The 15016-nt window shown below is 27.0% G+C and overlaps 1 protein-coding gene across 2 annotated transcripts in view; it reads left to right on the top strand.

The window, feature by feature from the left end:
* Window positions 1–15016, top strand: part of LOC136978765 (alanine aminotransferase 2-like) — a 25787-nt gene extending 10771 nt beyond the window's left edge. For both annotated transcript variants that reach the window (XM_067274588.1, XM_067274589.1), the window contains exons 6-14: window positions 2143–2272; window positions 5472–5551; window positions 6077–6210; window positions 6632–6740; window positions 8688–8753; window positions 12918–13070; window positions 13152–13264; window positions 13332–13422; window positions 14880–15016. In XM_067274588.1, coding sequence (XP_067130689.1) covers window positions 2143–2272; window positions 5472–5551; window positions 6077–6210; window positions 6632–6740; window positions 8688–8753; window positions 12918–13070; window positions 13152–13264; window positions 13332–13422 — 876 coding nt within the window. In that variant the 3' untranslated portion in view covers window positions 14880–15016. The remainder of the gene's footprint in view (window positions 1–2142; window positions 2273–5471; window positions 5552–6076; window positions 6211–6631; window positions 6741–8687; window positions 8754–12917; window positions 13071–13151; window positions 13265–13331; window positions 13423–14879) is intronic.

The raw sequence follows: 15016 nt of genomic DNA, 5'->3' as shown, positions 1-15016 counted from the left end.
CAGTTTTTTCTGAGACTTGTTTAAACTGTAGTGAATTGCTGCTAAAAAAATTGTAACATTGACATCAATTGGCAAGCGCCAAATTCGACAGAGGGCGCTCAAAATGGCTGCCGAAACAGGTAAGAAGCCGACAGGAAACGTTGTCTTGTAGAAGGTGAAACTGTTTTGGATGCTGGACACATCATATTTTGTGGATTAAACTCTAACAACAATGCTGAACATAGTTTTATTTATTATAATAGTTATGTTTTTATATTAGAACATGGTGTATACTGCTTAAAATATTTAAACACTTCTCACCTGTTACACGTTAACAGGTGAGAAGTGTTTTAATTCTACACACTATAGTCTTTTATTTTATTTTTAAATAATAATTCTTATGTAGTCATGACGTAGCGGTAATATTCCTACTCAAGTTTGAAAATTATTCTTTTGAAAATCTGAAGCCATCCACATAAAAAGAAAAACATGTCTAATTTTTTTTTGTAAATGGACATGCCTGTCGAAAAATTGTTTTTGTACGCAGATTGGAAAGAAAATAGGTAAATTTTCTATCTTCATATACATATGTTGAGATAACTTTCCAGTCAAATTTTTAAAAATATTCTTAATTGAAAATATAAGTTAATTTACATTTTTTGTTTTCATTTTAGTATTATGCTCAGCTATCACATGTTTACGAAAACCAGACAGCCCCGCTTTCCATGTGCATTCTCCCCGTAATTGAGATGTATTAAAACGACAATATCTGAGATTGCAACACTAAAGCAACAACATGACCTTTCAGTGTTGTTGTTAGAGTTTAATCCACAAAATACGATGTGTCCAGCGTCCAAAGCGGCTTCACCTTCTACAAGACGTTTCCTGTCGCCGATACAGTCTAGAATTTGACATAAATTCAATGTATTTAATAAATATATAAAAATATAAATACGACTATACAAAGATAAAACTTTGCTTCTGTCTTTCAGAAGCAAGTTTTATCTTTGTATAGTCGTATTTATATTTTTATATATTTATTAAATGTAAATAACACCGGCCATGTACTTTTTATTAATTATTTACTTTATAAATTCAATGATTTGTTCTCCATTTGGTCATCGCAGTAGTCGTCACCAATGGAAACTGAATAGGCTCAGGCATTGAACAAACACATGGTCGGTTCCTTACCTGTTTTGGCAGCCATCTTGAGCGCTCTCTGTCGGATTTGGCGCTTGCCAATAATGTTTAGGTTCTCCATACAGAAAAAGATGTATATAAAAGAAGATTTAAAGAACATGATGAAATTAAAAAATGTAAGGATAATATCAATTTGAATGAGGGAATGCAGATTTCAAAATGTTGGTATGATGTCATTCTGTAAAAGATGGCATGATAATGACATGATTATGATAAATGTAGTGACCTAACTAAACAGAGTTTGCAGTTTCTCAGTTGGTTCTAGAGCAGATGTCATGTAGTATTTTATTTTTATCTTAGTAATTTTTTTATTACTCTCTTACTTTAAACATGCAAAAATTCACAATAAGTCTAAAAAATATATCATATTATTTTTATTTTATAAAAAGCTTTTGGTAATTATTAAAATTGTCTTCTGTTTAATAGAACACTCTGATAAAGTAGTTATAACAATAGTGATCCCAAAATGCTTAAACATTTTGTACTCAACATGAAACTTGAATTGTAAATAAAAACATCTCGTTTAATTGCTGTGTTTGGGTCTTCACCTGTTTGAATATAAGAATTGGAACACTTAAAATGCTGAAGTACCCAGGTTACAAATTTAAGTTATTTAATCAAAATATTTTGTCTATTTAAGTTACTTAAGAGATAATTGATGCATAAAAAAGTTTTTCCTCTAGCTAAAAAGCATAGAATTGCATTTTAGAAAAATGACTAGGTCAGTCTGCAAGTTATTTGATATACTGGTCTGTGACCATACTTTGAGAACCACAGCTTTAAAAGATTGTTTTTTGTACTTGAATCTTATCAAATTTAATTAGGAGCTAGTTTAAAAACTTTTCAACAATTATTTTTATTAATTATTAAATTTTAATTAAACACATACTGAAACAACTTTCAATAGTAAATCTGATATTTAAAATTTATAAAGAATTATAAATGCTTTTTTTTTTTACATAGATCAAATATTTTTTAGATGAAGAAAATGGATGGGGTATTAATATAATGGAAATAAAAAGTTTACTTGATGAAGCACGAAAATGTTGTCATCCAAGAGCAATAGTAATTATAAATCCAGGAAATCCAACAGGTAATGCATATATTATATATCATTAAATAGATAATTTAAAAATACTTTATAATGCAGAATCTGTTTTATAATACAGTAATGTACTTATCATAACAAAAACTACTTGGTATTTTCTAGGAAAATGAAACTGGGCTTTGTGATATAGGTTTTTCTGTTTTGGCTTGACATGAAAATAGAAGTAGTGACATGCTTCTAAGGTCCTGTAAAATCTGCAGGTTTAGGGAGGATATACATGTCTATTGTCATAACTGTCAAAACATCAAGAAACATTTAAAAACCTACATGTTCAGCCAGCAGCCTACCAACTTCAGCAACCGATTAAAACATGTACAGTACATGTGTGGCCACAAGGCACACACATGCATGTTCTAGAAAAATTAATTTTATCATGATAATGTGCATATTAAATGCCCATTGTAAAGATTAAAATAAAAGTGTTTTAGGGATCAATGTAAATTGACAGCAATTGGAAACTTGATTGAGATGTAGCATGTGACAAGCTTGCAATCAGCTCATAGACTTTACATGGTGAAATTTGGTCTTGAACATCTCAGTCAATAGATTGAATTTCAAAATTTCAATTTCATTCCAACATTGACCTTGATGAGTGCTACATATTTGCAAAATATCATATTTAATGATTGTGTAGTTGCTTTAAATTTAAATTGCAGACAAAACACTTTCTGACTTATGCAGAGCTCCACTCAATTAAATTTTAGTCTATAATCCTAACATCACCAGTTTTGAATTCCACTATTATAAAATGTTATTGATTGTAATTATAATTATATTAGAAATATTAATGAATTAGCATCTATATACAACTACTTCACAGGCCAAAGAGGTGATTCATTGCAGATGAAGTCAAGACTGGATAATCAATGTTTTATCATCACATAAAAGGATAAAATTATGTATTTAAGGGATTACTGAATACAATCTAAAAATTGATGATATTCATAGTATAGTTTGGAAAAAGTCTGTAATATTGTCCGAGTCCATGAAAATCTTGGTAGAGTAATAATAATAATTTCTTTTTGCTGAAGTGATACTTTTTTGCACCCCAGTGATTCTTTAAACAATGTTTTATGTTGTATTGACAGTCGAATTTCTTTTTTCAACCATCTTTCTTAATACAGTATGATATACTTTTTGCATAATAGTTACCATTGAACCTTAATTATTGACAATATCAATATGTATGTATAATAAACCATCAATAAAATTTCAAATTTACATTCTGAGAACTTTGAAAACTTTTATATGAAATAAATAAGATTTCTTTATATGTTAAACAACAGACACATAATAAATATTTATCATTGATCTGTACAGTATCAGTATGTATATTTTAGAGCATGCTCAGATTCCACCATATTGTTTTTTAGCTATAATTTCTATATACCAGAATTATTTTGTGATTGATTTGGCCTCTATTATATTCTTTAACTAATTAGAAGTAAGTAATACTACCTGTACGCTGTCAATGAATCAATTAAATGCACAGTTTTCTAATACCAGTCTCAGATAACCAAATGTTTATGTGGAAAATTTTATTCAATTTTTAAAGAAAGATGTAGAGTTTGATCTGTACTCTTCATATGTTTTTGTTTATTGCAGTTTTTGAATTAAAACATTTTGACATTTCTGATCAGGCTCTACATATTTAATTTAAACTATAATTATACGATGATCATTTACTTGTAGGAAAGCCTCATGAAAACTATTAACTACAAATTCATAATATAGTAATATTTTTTACATAAAAATACTCATCTTTGAATAGCTCTATAAATCTAAAATTTTCATTAACCTGTCAGCTGCGCACTCGATAATCCGAAACAACACCGCTGTTGCGTACAGGTTTTGTGGTTTTTAAAGTGGTTTTTCAATTTGCGATATCTCGCTTAAAAATTGTAGTAGATATAATCTGTTTTCAGTTTTCTATCACGTACATATTACACTTTACGATTGTTAACTTCAAAATATTATGTACGTTTAAAAAAATTAATAAAATTTAAGATTTTAAAATATTTAAAAAAATCGTTTTTTTTATAAATTTTCCATTAATTTGTTACATACGTTACTTAGACATGTATATTTTCTGTCAAATAAAAAAAACTGCAGCTTTCTAAATCAACGTAGAGAAATAATACGGCCTATAGATTATAACGCCGATCGGCGTGGGGGGGTGGCCTTTCTAAATCTAGGTCAATACACTTTTATTACTGATGATGTGTATTTGATTCTATTTATACGTTATTTAATTTATTGTACTAATAGTAAACTATAATAAGCGATTATTACTTTATTATATTAACAACTATACATGTATATCTTATGTATTACGGAAGTACCACCATAACCAGAAGTACTTTGTTTTTTGAAAGATTTATGGCTGAATGGCTTAAAAAACAAGCTTATTTGTTAAATAGCATAAATATACATAAAAATTTATTAAATTCATGCTAAAAATAGATAAGAATAACGATTTATAATTGTTTGTTTATGTTTGTAGCTGACAATGTAGCTCGAAGTTGGTATAACTTTTTCCAAGAAAGTTCCCACTCCACAAACCCAAGTCAATGCTTATTGGTCAAAGGATAGTCATTTAGCTATAATATACCAATTAGAACTTAACGGGCATGCTAACTAGGATTTTATTGTCAAATGAACAAAAGAAAGGTCTCCCATAGACTTAACATGGAATGGAGGAGTTTTGTGCCTAAATTTAAAAATACGGGGTGGTAACAAATATCTTATTTGTTGAAACAGACTTAGTCTATGTAGATAAAAGCCAATCAGTGCTTAAATCGCCACCAACTAGTTAATTACAAAAGAAAATTGACAGTTACTCCAACTGGAGTACTCCGCAACAGTTTAACGAAAACCAGTTACTCCAATAGCAGTACTCTGCAAACAACTGGTTAACTTTTATATAAAAAAATTATTGTAAAATACTACTAAATGGGTTCCTTTTCTAACCACTTACTCTTGTTTTGATTAAAATATTTTGTTTCCAAAGCATAAAGCAATAAATTGTTTTAAATATAATAAAAATATATATTATATTTAATTGTAGTTTATAACTGTGTAATAGCTTTAATTCATAAAAGTATGACAAGAAAATAACAGTACTTTGTTTATTTTAAATTGTACTGTATGCAAACATGCTTACTAATTTTATAATATCTTTCAGGATCTGTTTTCTCAGAAAATACTATGAAAGAAATTATTAAATTTGCATATGATGAAAAGTTATTTATTATGGCTGATGAGGTAAGATTAAAAGTAAATTTATCATATTTTTAATAACATAAAAACTAAATTGCATATAATTTAGATTTAAAAATTTTTAATTCAATGCATATTTCTTCTTTTACTAACTTAAAATTTCAAACTAAAGTTAGATGTAGACTTTTTTTGAGATTGAATATAATACTATAGTAATATAGATTTTTTGTATGAAATTATATGTGATTAAATTTATATTGGAAATGATCTATGTAATATGGATGCTGTATAATACAGATATGTACAAATTGGAAATGTAGTAATATTTTAAGATTATTTTGATGTGTATTATAATTATACTTTATACATTTTTAATTAGTTATTAGCCTGATAGATAATCTAGCAAATTGTTTGGATATACCTTGGATATAGTCATGCCATACTCACTGAAACGAAAAAAAAGTGTTTAATTAAATTAATTTTTAAATAAATATTGTCTAAAAATTTGAACAGATAAATAATGAATATATGAAAATTGTTAAAATGAAGTATATTATATGTAAATTGTAGGTATATCAAGACAGCACATATTTTGAAGATTCAAAATTTCTATCTTTTAAAAAAGTAATATCAGAAATGAACCATCCTTACAATAAAATTGAATTGGTGTCATTTATGTCTGCATCAAAAGGTTATATGGGAGAGTAAGTACATATATCAATATTTATAAGTAAACTTATTTATTTAAGTCAGTGTTTCTCAAACTTTTTGGATCGCAACCCCCCCTTCTGCACTTAAAAATTCCAAAGGACCCCCGAAGAATGAGTATGTGTCGAAAAACATCCCAGAGGGAGGGGGTTAGGCTCGTATTTAAATATTTATATTGTTTTTATTATTTATATGTGCAATTTATTTAAGTAAAAATTATTTTATATATTTTTTATTTCTATTATTTCTAAACATGAATCTATAGTAAATTTATAAAATATTTGAAAAAATTGATCTGGCATCAATTTTTCAGCGACCCCCCAAATATATTTCATGACCCCCACTTTGAGAATCACTGATTTAAGTCATGATGTTTGTGAATTAAACTTGGTTTGATGATTATTTAAAATGTTTTAGATGTGGCTTAAGAGGTGGTTATTGTGAAATTGTCAATGTTTTACCTACAGTAATGGAAGTTTTGGTTAAATCAATATCAGCAAAACTTTGTCCAAGTGTTATGGGTCAGGTAAGTTTTATTTTATTTTGTTGATACATATATATGTAGATAAATTGAATAAAAATAATGAGTTGTATTAACAAATAATAATTCAAATTTTTTTATTCTGATGTTATATTTATTTAATAAAAATTTCTTTTATATTACATAAAATTTTATTTTTATAAAATGTATATTAAAATTATGTTTGAGAAAAAACTATCTTAATATTCAAATTTTTATACATACTTGTAGAAAATAAAATATATTTTACTTTTGAAATTTATTATGACTTTAATGTATAAGGAATATTTATTATTATTAGTATAGTAGATTATCTGACTTGATCATCCATGTCATAAAATTTATTTTATATAAACAAAAAGTACAAAATTATTATACTTTTATAATTATTTTTTACTTTTTATTACATACAATATTAAATAATAATGGATAAAAAATGTGATTGCAAACATTTTCATAAAACATACTATTATTCTGTGAATAATACATCATGGCATCTTACTAGCTTAGTTTTGCTGATAATTATGAATTAAAACATTATCACATACTGTAAAATCACAGCTAAAAAATAAACTGTATGTGAGATGCATTGTCATGCTTGACTATACAGGAAAGGCCTTGTCTTCAATCTTCATGCTATCCAGTTTTCTCTCTATCTGCCTTGGCTATCTGCCAGATTAAGTAAGTTAATTGTGAAGTGCATATTATATATTCAGTTATCAGCAAAATTTGTAAAAGGTTATTTTATTAATTATATTTTTTAGACAATTATTTTCTATGAATCATATATGATTTGGAACAATTATCTGAATTTTTGCTAATGTAGTTACATTTATACTAATAGTGTAAGAATAATAATAATTGAAAAAGCAAACTGCATTTGTTCAATCTTCTAGTTTTAATTTTGTGTTTTAAAGCAATTTAAGATTGGTATAAGAGAACATTAATTTATTTATTTCTTTAATATTAATGTTTTTATAATTATAAAATGTACAGTTTTCAAGAAGCAAAAAATATTTTTGGAAAATTTAAATCAAAAATTATGTATGAAAATACCTAGTTAAAATATTATACAACAAGATTATATACATTGCTTCTTTGTTTGTCAGTTCTATTTGAAAAATAAAAAATAAGCTTTAATAATTTAGATGAAACTCAATAAGTATTTTTACATTTAATAAACCGTTTAATAATTCTCAATCCTTGAATAATCACAAACTTAAAATTTATTTAAAAATTTTCAAATGAAACAATACATTAAAAATGTCTTCATCTTGTCCTGTCTACACACCTCCAGAAATAAGTCTCATGGCAGTGTCAATTTTTTTAACAGGCTTCTCATCCATCTCAATATGTAAAACATTAAAATCTTCCCTTGACAACAGTGTAATTAAAAAAAATATGTTTTATAAAATGGATGAGAAGCCTCTAAAGGAAGGTCACCTCTGCTGTGAGATTGTTATTTACTGAGGTATGTAGAAAGGATAAGGTGAAGTCATTTCTAATGTGTTGTCTCATTTGAAAATTTTTTAATAAATTCTATAAGTTTATACTTACTGTCTTGGCCATTTTATCAAATCATTTAATAAATATTCATTAGATTTATCTTAAAATAATAAAATTAAGTCTAGATTGATGACAACATAAAACTCACATAATTTTCTTAGTAAAAAAGTTTTAACAGTATTTTCTCAAATTACCTTGTTTATTAGAAATCATTTTGAATTCTGATGTATGTATGTTTAATAAAACATCATTATTAATACTTATTTGATTTTTTTCATCTTATTTGTAATTTATTCTTATTTTGTATTAGATTATTTAATTTTGAGAAGGATAAACAATTAAAAAAGATTGGAAATCTCTAATAAATAATGTGCATATTAATATTACTATTATATTATACTTTAACTGAAACAGTAAAAAGAATTTATTTAATCTCATTTATTTCAGGCTGCTATTGATTGTGTTGTAAATGCACCTCAACCTGGTGAACCATCTTTTGATGTATTTAATAAAGTAAGATATCATTTGATATTTTTAGAAAAATTATATATAAAAATATTTTATGATTTATAAGATTATTAATTTTTCAAGTTTAGATATATTAATAGGAAAATAAATAAAACAAAAATTAAGACATTTAAAAGGTATTAATTTAAGATTATCTCTCATTGCCATGCTCTGACTAAAATATAAATGATAGTGGTGGTGTTATAATGAAAATGTTTGACTAATGTGTAAATTTTTTCTTCTTTATTATTAAATAAATTGATGAAGTAATTGAGAATAATCGTACATGCTGATCAAATAATTTTTAAATTAAAATTAATATGTTTGCAAGAGAAAGTTTTTTAACTTTAGGAAATGACTCCAGTTCTAAAATTTTGGAAGACTTATTGCTTGATAAGGTTTACCTATATATTTTAATAGGGGCAGATCCAGGGAATATGGAAGGTATTATTAAGAAACTTTACAATATCAGGGATGTAATTAAGAAAGACATTTTGCTTTTCTGTGACATAACTCTTCTGATAAAATAATTGCATATGTTTACAAACAAATTTAGTCAATTATACTACCCTGATCTCCATCTGATCTCTGCTTCCAGACTAATTAATTAACTAATTTAGACATATCAACTGCCAAATAATATTTGGCTATTTAATTGGCCTTTGTGTCCTTTCTATCGTAATTTAAAATTTATTTTGTATACTAGTACTTTTTAATATATTAACAGAACTTATTATACTGAAAAATATGGATGCAGATATTTAGTCTTACAGATCACATTTATTCACATTTCACATTTTATTTAGTTCACCTGTGAACTAAATAAAAAACATTATTTCTGATCTGTAAGACTAAATATCTGCATCCATATTTTCCAGTATAATAAGTCCTGTTAATATATAAAAAAGTACTAGTATACGAAATAAATTTTAAATATTTGGCTATATTACAGCGTTAATAATATAGCCCAACATTATCTGGCAGTTGGTATGGCTTTATAGTAATGAATCAAATTTTGGAAGATGTTTATAACTAATTTAGATATAACAATATCAGTCAGTCATATTATAAATGACTGATATGGCTATATCAAAATTAATTAGTTAATTAGTCCTGAGTAGGGTTTGGGAAGTCTCGACATTCTCAAAGTCCCGGGACATGAGACAACCCACGATCAAAATCCTGGGACGTCCCGGGACTTCGAAACTTCTCAGAATAAAATTAGAATCAAGTTCATTTTTGGTGAGATGTATCAATAAAAAAGCAATTTTAGTAAAAATCAACATTTATCGAACGTAAAAGCAAATCCCAACATCTGTAACGTTAATTAAAGTCTAAACAATTCGTATGTTTAATTCTTATAATCATAGATTCATTTTTTGACAGTAAAATCTCATAATTATAAAACCAACTTAGTAATCATACTAATCATTAATAATCATCACCTAGTCTCTATTCATTAGTCATATAAATAATATAATAAACTATCAATTAGACTTCTTTTCTGATTTAATAAAATAGGCATTTAAAAAAATCAGACCATTTACAGCTTTGTCTGACAATCTGTTTCTGATTTTTGTATCATAATAATGCTTCCAGACAAGGAGAACACACTCGTTTTCAACAGATGTCAGTTTTATTGTTTTTAAAGCTTTATAAATTAGTTCCAAACTTTCAGTACGTTTTCCGGTTGCTTCAAATAACTGAAACTCCTTTTTTAATGTTGCTCTTGATCTTTTTGCAAGAATTTCGGGTACATGTTCTTTGAATTTTTGATTGCCTGTTCCATTTGACTTTGAAACGACTCATAGGGTTTGTTGTGTACTGTGGAGCTACTGGTATTGGGTTCAGCGTCCATTATTTCCAAAACTGGCGTTTGGATACGAGGGAAGGGATATTTTCAAAAATGTCTGCAATACAGATCTTCCACAAAAGCAATAAGTGCAGTTTTATTCAAATTTGAAGTAAAAAAATCCATATTTCACGACTGACACAACACAACCGCGCACAGCACTTCACCTCGTAAAGTGAATTTGACGACTGACTGACTGACAGCTGATAGTGCTGACACAGACAGTCACAAATGTCACGATCTCATAAACAATTGTCACAAAATAACAATATGGCGGTGAACATATTTATTGTGTACTCATTCAGTAAGTTACGTAGGAGTATCAAGTAATTACTCGTTAAGCTAACAGATGGCGCTCTCAATGACAGTGTGGGAAGCTAATAAACTTTATTATGACCTTTTAAAAATAAAATTATTACAATACAATTTCGACAAGCGTGTCTCAAGGCTTGACCCGAAAGTCCCAGGACCCAAGACAATTAAATTTAGAAAAAGTCCCGGGACTTTGAGACACAAGACGTCCAGGGACCCAAACCCTAGTCCTGAGCCATGTTCAGTAACACAGAATTCTTGCTAAGTCTAGTTATGCTGCAATGCTGAACTCATTTCTAACTACTGCTTGACTCCCTCCCACTTGCTGGCTAGTTCAGTCAGCTTCTTTTATCTATGCTAACTTCTACTAATGACGTCATCGTTTTTGTCTCTTCATACGATTTGCAAGATGGCTGCTCATGTTAGACTAAACATATTTTTTATAAACAATCACAAAGTTATTTTCTCATTCTAAAATGACTTTGAAATGTAAAATTATCATACGTTGTTATAACAGATTCTGAATACATTTTAACGGAAGATAATGGTCCATTTCATTGATTACAATTAATAATTGCTTCATTAATTTCATCACAATCTGACGTAGCTTCCATTTAAATAATCGTATTGGTTACTTCATCCTTTTCGACCAGTTTGTTTGCAATCATAATTTTAACTTTGCCCACCATTTTGCCCAGTTGTCTAACTAAGAATAATTGTTCAATGATGCTCAGAACATTCTTAGCTCCACCCACTAAGCCACTCAGAATTCTAACTTAGGTGTTCTGCATTATTGAACATGGCCCAGATAGTGTAACTGGCAATGCATAGGAGTTGTGGGTTTGAGTCCCACTCTGGGGCAGTCTTTTCTTTCAGATTATTCTAAAATAAACTTTATTTATTTAGTTATAATTATTAAATTTAACAAGAGATGATGGCCTAACCACCTTCCTCCTGCCAAATTTCTTAGTACAGAAGTCTTGATAGTTTGAATTGATCAGGAAAGAGACAACCTTGAACTATTGAAATCTTGAAGTGTATGGAATATATATACAATGAAAAACAATGATAAGTAAAAGTGTTAAATAACATTGTGTTAATTTCACAATGTAATAAACTGAAAGCTAATGTTAAACCTTTCAGTGTGCTTACAATTTCAGTGTATAGTGTGTCATCATATGCTTGATTTTAATTACCCATATATGTTATTCTTACATGTTCTGGTTGAGTACATTTACTTTGATTTAAGAGTAGTAGTGCCTCAAACTACAAGACACTATGTAATTATATAGCCTTAGCAGCTCAATAAAGGAATCTGGCTATTTGTTTGATATTTGAATTATTGGGTTGATTGTATTTATTATATAAATATGTCATTGAATTTTTTCTCATTATGAAAGGATTGATTTTTTCTGTGCTATAAGAAATAGAAATAATAATAATAATTTTTTCTACTGTTGTTTTTTGATAATTTAGAAATTAATAAATCTCTAGATATTTGGTTCATCATTGGATAATCTGATATTTGGTGATTCATATGCAGTTTAATCTTGATTATTTTGTATATACTGTATAAATAACTTGTAAGCAGATAATAATATATAAAGTTTTTAATTTTTGGAGTAAAATGTCAATTTATATTAAAATGCTGGTAATTTTTATTAAATTTCTGCATTTTATTTTTTTCTTCATTTTTATTATAAAATGATATTATTATTATTAAAATAAGAATTAAATAAAATGTTGATAAAGAAACTATACTTACTGTGTTTTTCTTTAGGCTTTTGGTTTTATATTTTCTATCTTTGACTCTGTTTTTGAATCATACTGAACACTTAATATGAAATTACAGTTTCACATGATCATAGTCTTTTTTTATACAAAGTTTTAGAAGCTTATGACTCATTTTAATTTTTTAATTTAAGTAATTAATCTGTATTTGCTGTATAATAAAATTGATCAACTGTAGCTGGTACAGAATTAATTTTTAGTTTTTTTTTTTATAGGAAAAAAATGAAGTGTTATTTTCATTAAAACAGAATGCAGAATACTTATTCAATGAGTTAAATAAATTTAATATTATATGCACCAAAGTGTTAGGTGCAATATATGCTTTTCCAAGGTTAATTTTACCCCAGAAATTTATAGAGAAAGCTCAGGTATAAAATAGTTAAAAACAATTATTACTGTTTATAATTATTTAAAAATTGTAATAATTAAAAAATTGTGTATTTCAAAAGGCTAAAGGAATGTCACCAGATTATTATTATGCATTACAACTTCTGGAAACAACAGGAGTGTGTGTAATGCCAGGTTGCATTTTTGGACAAAAACCAAATACATATCATTTCAGGTATGATTCTGATTTTAGAATAAGAAGAAAAAACTAAAAGGTTTTTAATACTTATGGTATTTTTCAGGATATCACTTGCATCACCTATCAACAAACTAAAAAAAATTGTTAATTCTATATTAGAGTTTCAAGAGAAATTATTGGATGAGCATAATTAGGTAAATTTTTAATTTGATTTTCATGTCAGCTTACAAGTAGAGCTTATATCTAATTTACAATTAACAAAATAATGTAAATGTAATTGTAATGTAAAATAATGTAATGTTATTAGTAATGTTTTCATTAACATAGCTTCTTGTTTATTATATCCAAATTTTAAGACATAAATTTATTTTAAAGCTTATTTTTGATTCAAATGTATTTATTTAAAATAATAAACTTCTAATAAGACCTAACTGATTGTTTAAGATGTAAACTTTATTGAAGAGTGTTATGTAGCATCTCATGTTAGAATTTTGACTGAGAATGAGAAGTCATAAATAGTGAACTGCTGTAATTTGGATATTCTGTACTGAACAAACATCTGCACAGAGTGAATGATATGCATGCTGTATAGTTTATAATGTAACTAATAATAAATGTATTACAGGAAAAAGATTTTATTGCAATAGAATACATTTTAATATCTTCTAATGTCTGTCTTTAATGTATTTAATGTCATTTAATAGCGAGGTTGAGACTGAAGTTTTAAATGCGAAAACATGTACGTCAGACGTTCAGTGCTGCTTTCCTATAAGCCTAAAAGTTTGACAATGGTGTTTGGAAAGTCAGTGGAATCATGCTTGACATTCCAAATGCCATTGTCAAACTTCTAGGCTTACAGGAAAGTGGCGCTGAACGTCCGATGTACAAGTTTTCGCGTTTAAAACTTCGGCCTCAACCTCGCTATTATTTATATTGTACTTTGAGATCAGAATTGTAATTTTATACTGTCTTATTTTCAAATATTTTAAAGAATTGCAGCATGCCAAATTTATTATATTGATATATCAATTTTTTTATTTTTAAATTAAAATTTTTGTGAGATTATATAATGTAGTAATAGTTTAATTTTTTGAGTATAATCTTTGAAGTGCAATCAAAAAGTTCCAATACTGGGTATATAAAAAAGAAAATAACATACTTTATTTAACTTTGATAGTCATCACCTTCAAAATAGCACCCTGCTGCATTGAAATACCAATTTCAGCATTTCTGCTAAGCTTGGAATGCTCTCTGTTATGAGAAAAATATGATTGTCACAATGCTTCACTGCAATTTTTAATGTCATAATAAATAATTGCTCAATTTAGTAAGGACATGTTCATGAATCCATGCCACTGACTACTAAAAAACATTCATTTGATTCTTTCTATATTAATGACAAAATAAAATTTGCTGATTTTATTTTACTAATATTGAAATAGGGAATAATGATTCAAGAATTTTGTTAGTGTTCTTAAGTTATATCACTAATTAATTTTTTTTTTTTTTGGTGAGACAATTGAAAATTTTATACTTATATGACATTAAACATTTCAAATATCTTTATGCAAGTACTTAAAAATATAATGTATTTTTTAATTTAGTTTCAGATCAAGTATTTAAACCTGAATTTTTCTTTCTCTACTTTCAGATTAAAGAAAAGGAAAAACAAAGTTGTTGCATGAGATACAATAGGAGTGTGTTCAATCTATGTTAATATTTATAATTTTAAAAATTTGAATGTTGCAATTTTTCTTGTCAATCATTAAAAATTAGTTTGATTATTTA

Source organism: Centruroides vittatus, unplaced genomic scaffold (assembly GCF_030686945.1).
Source record: "Centruroides vittatus isolate TY-2023 unplaced genomic scaffold, ASM3068694v2 contig_549, whole genome shotgun sequence".
Taxonomy (NCBI): Eukaryota; Metazoa; Arthropoda; class Arachnida; order Scorpiones; family Buthidae; genus Centruroides; species Centruroides vittatus.
This window is presented reverse-complemented; position numbering and strand designations above follow the sequence as displayed.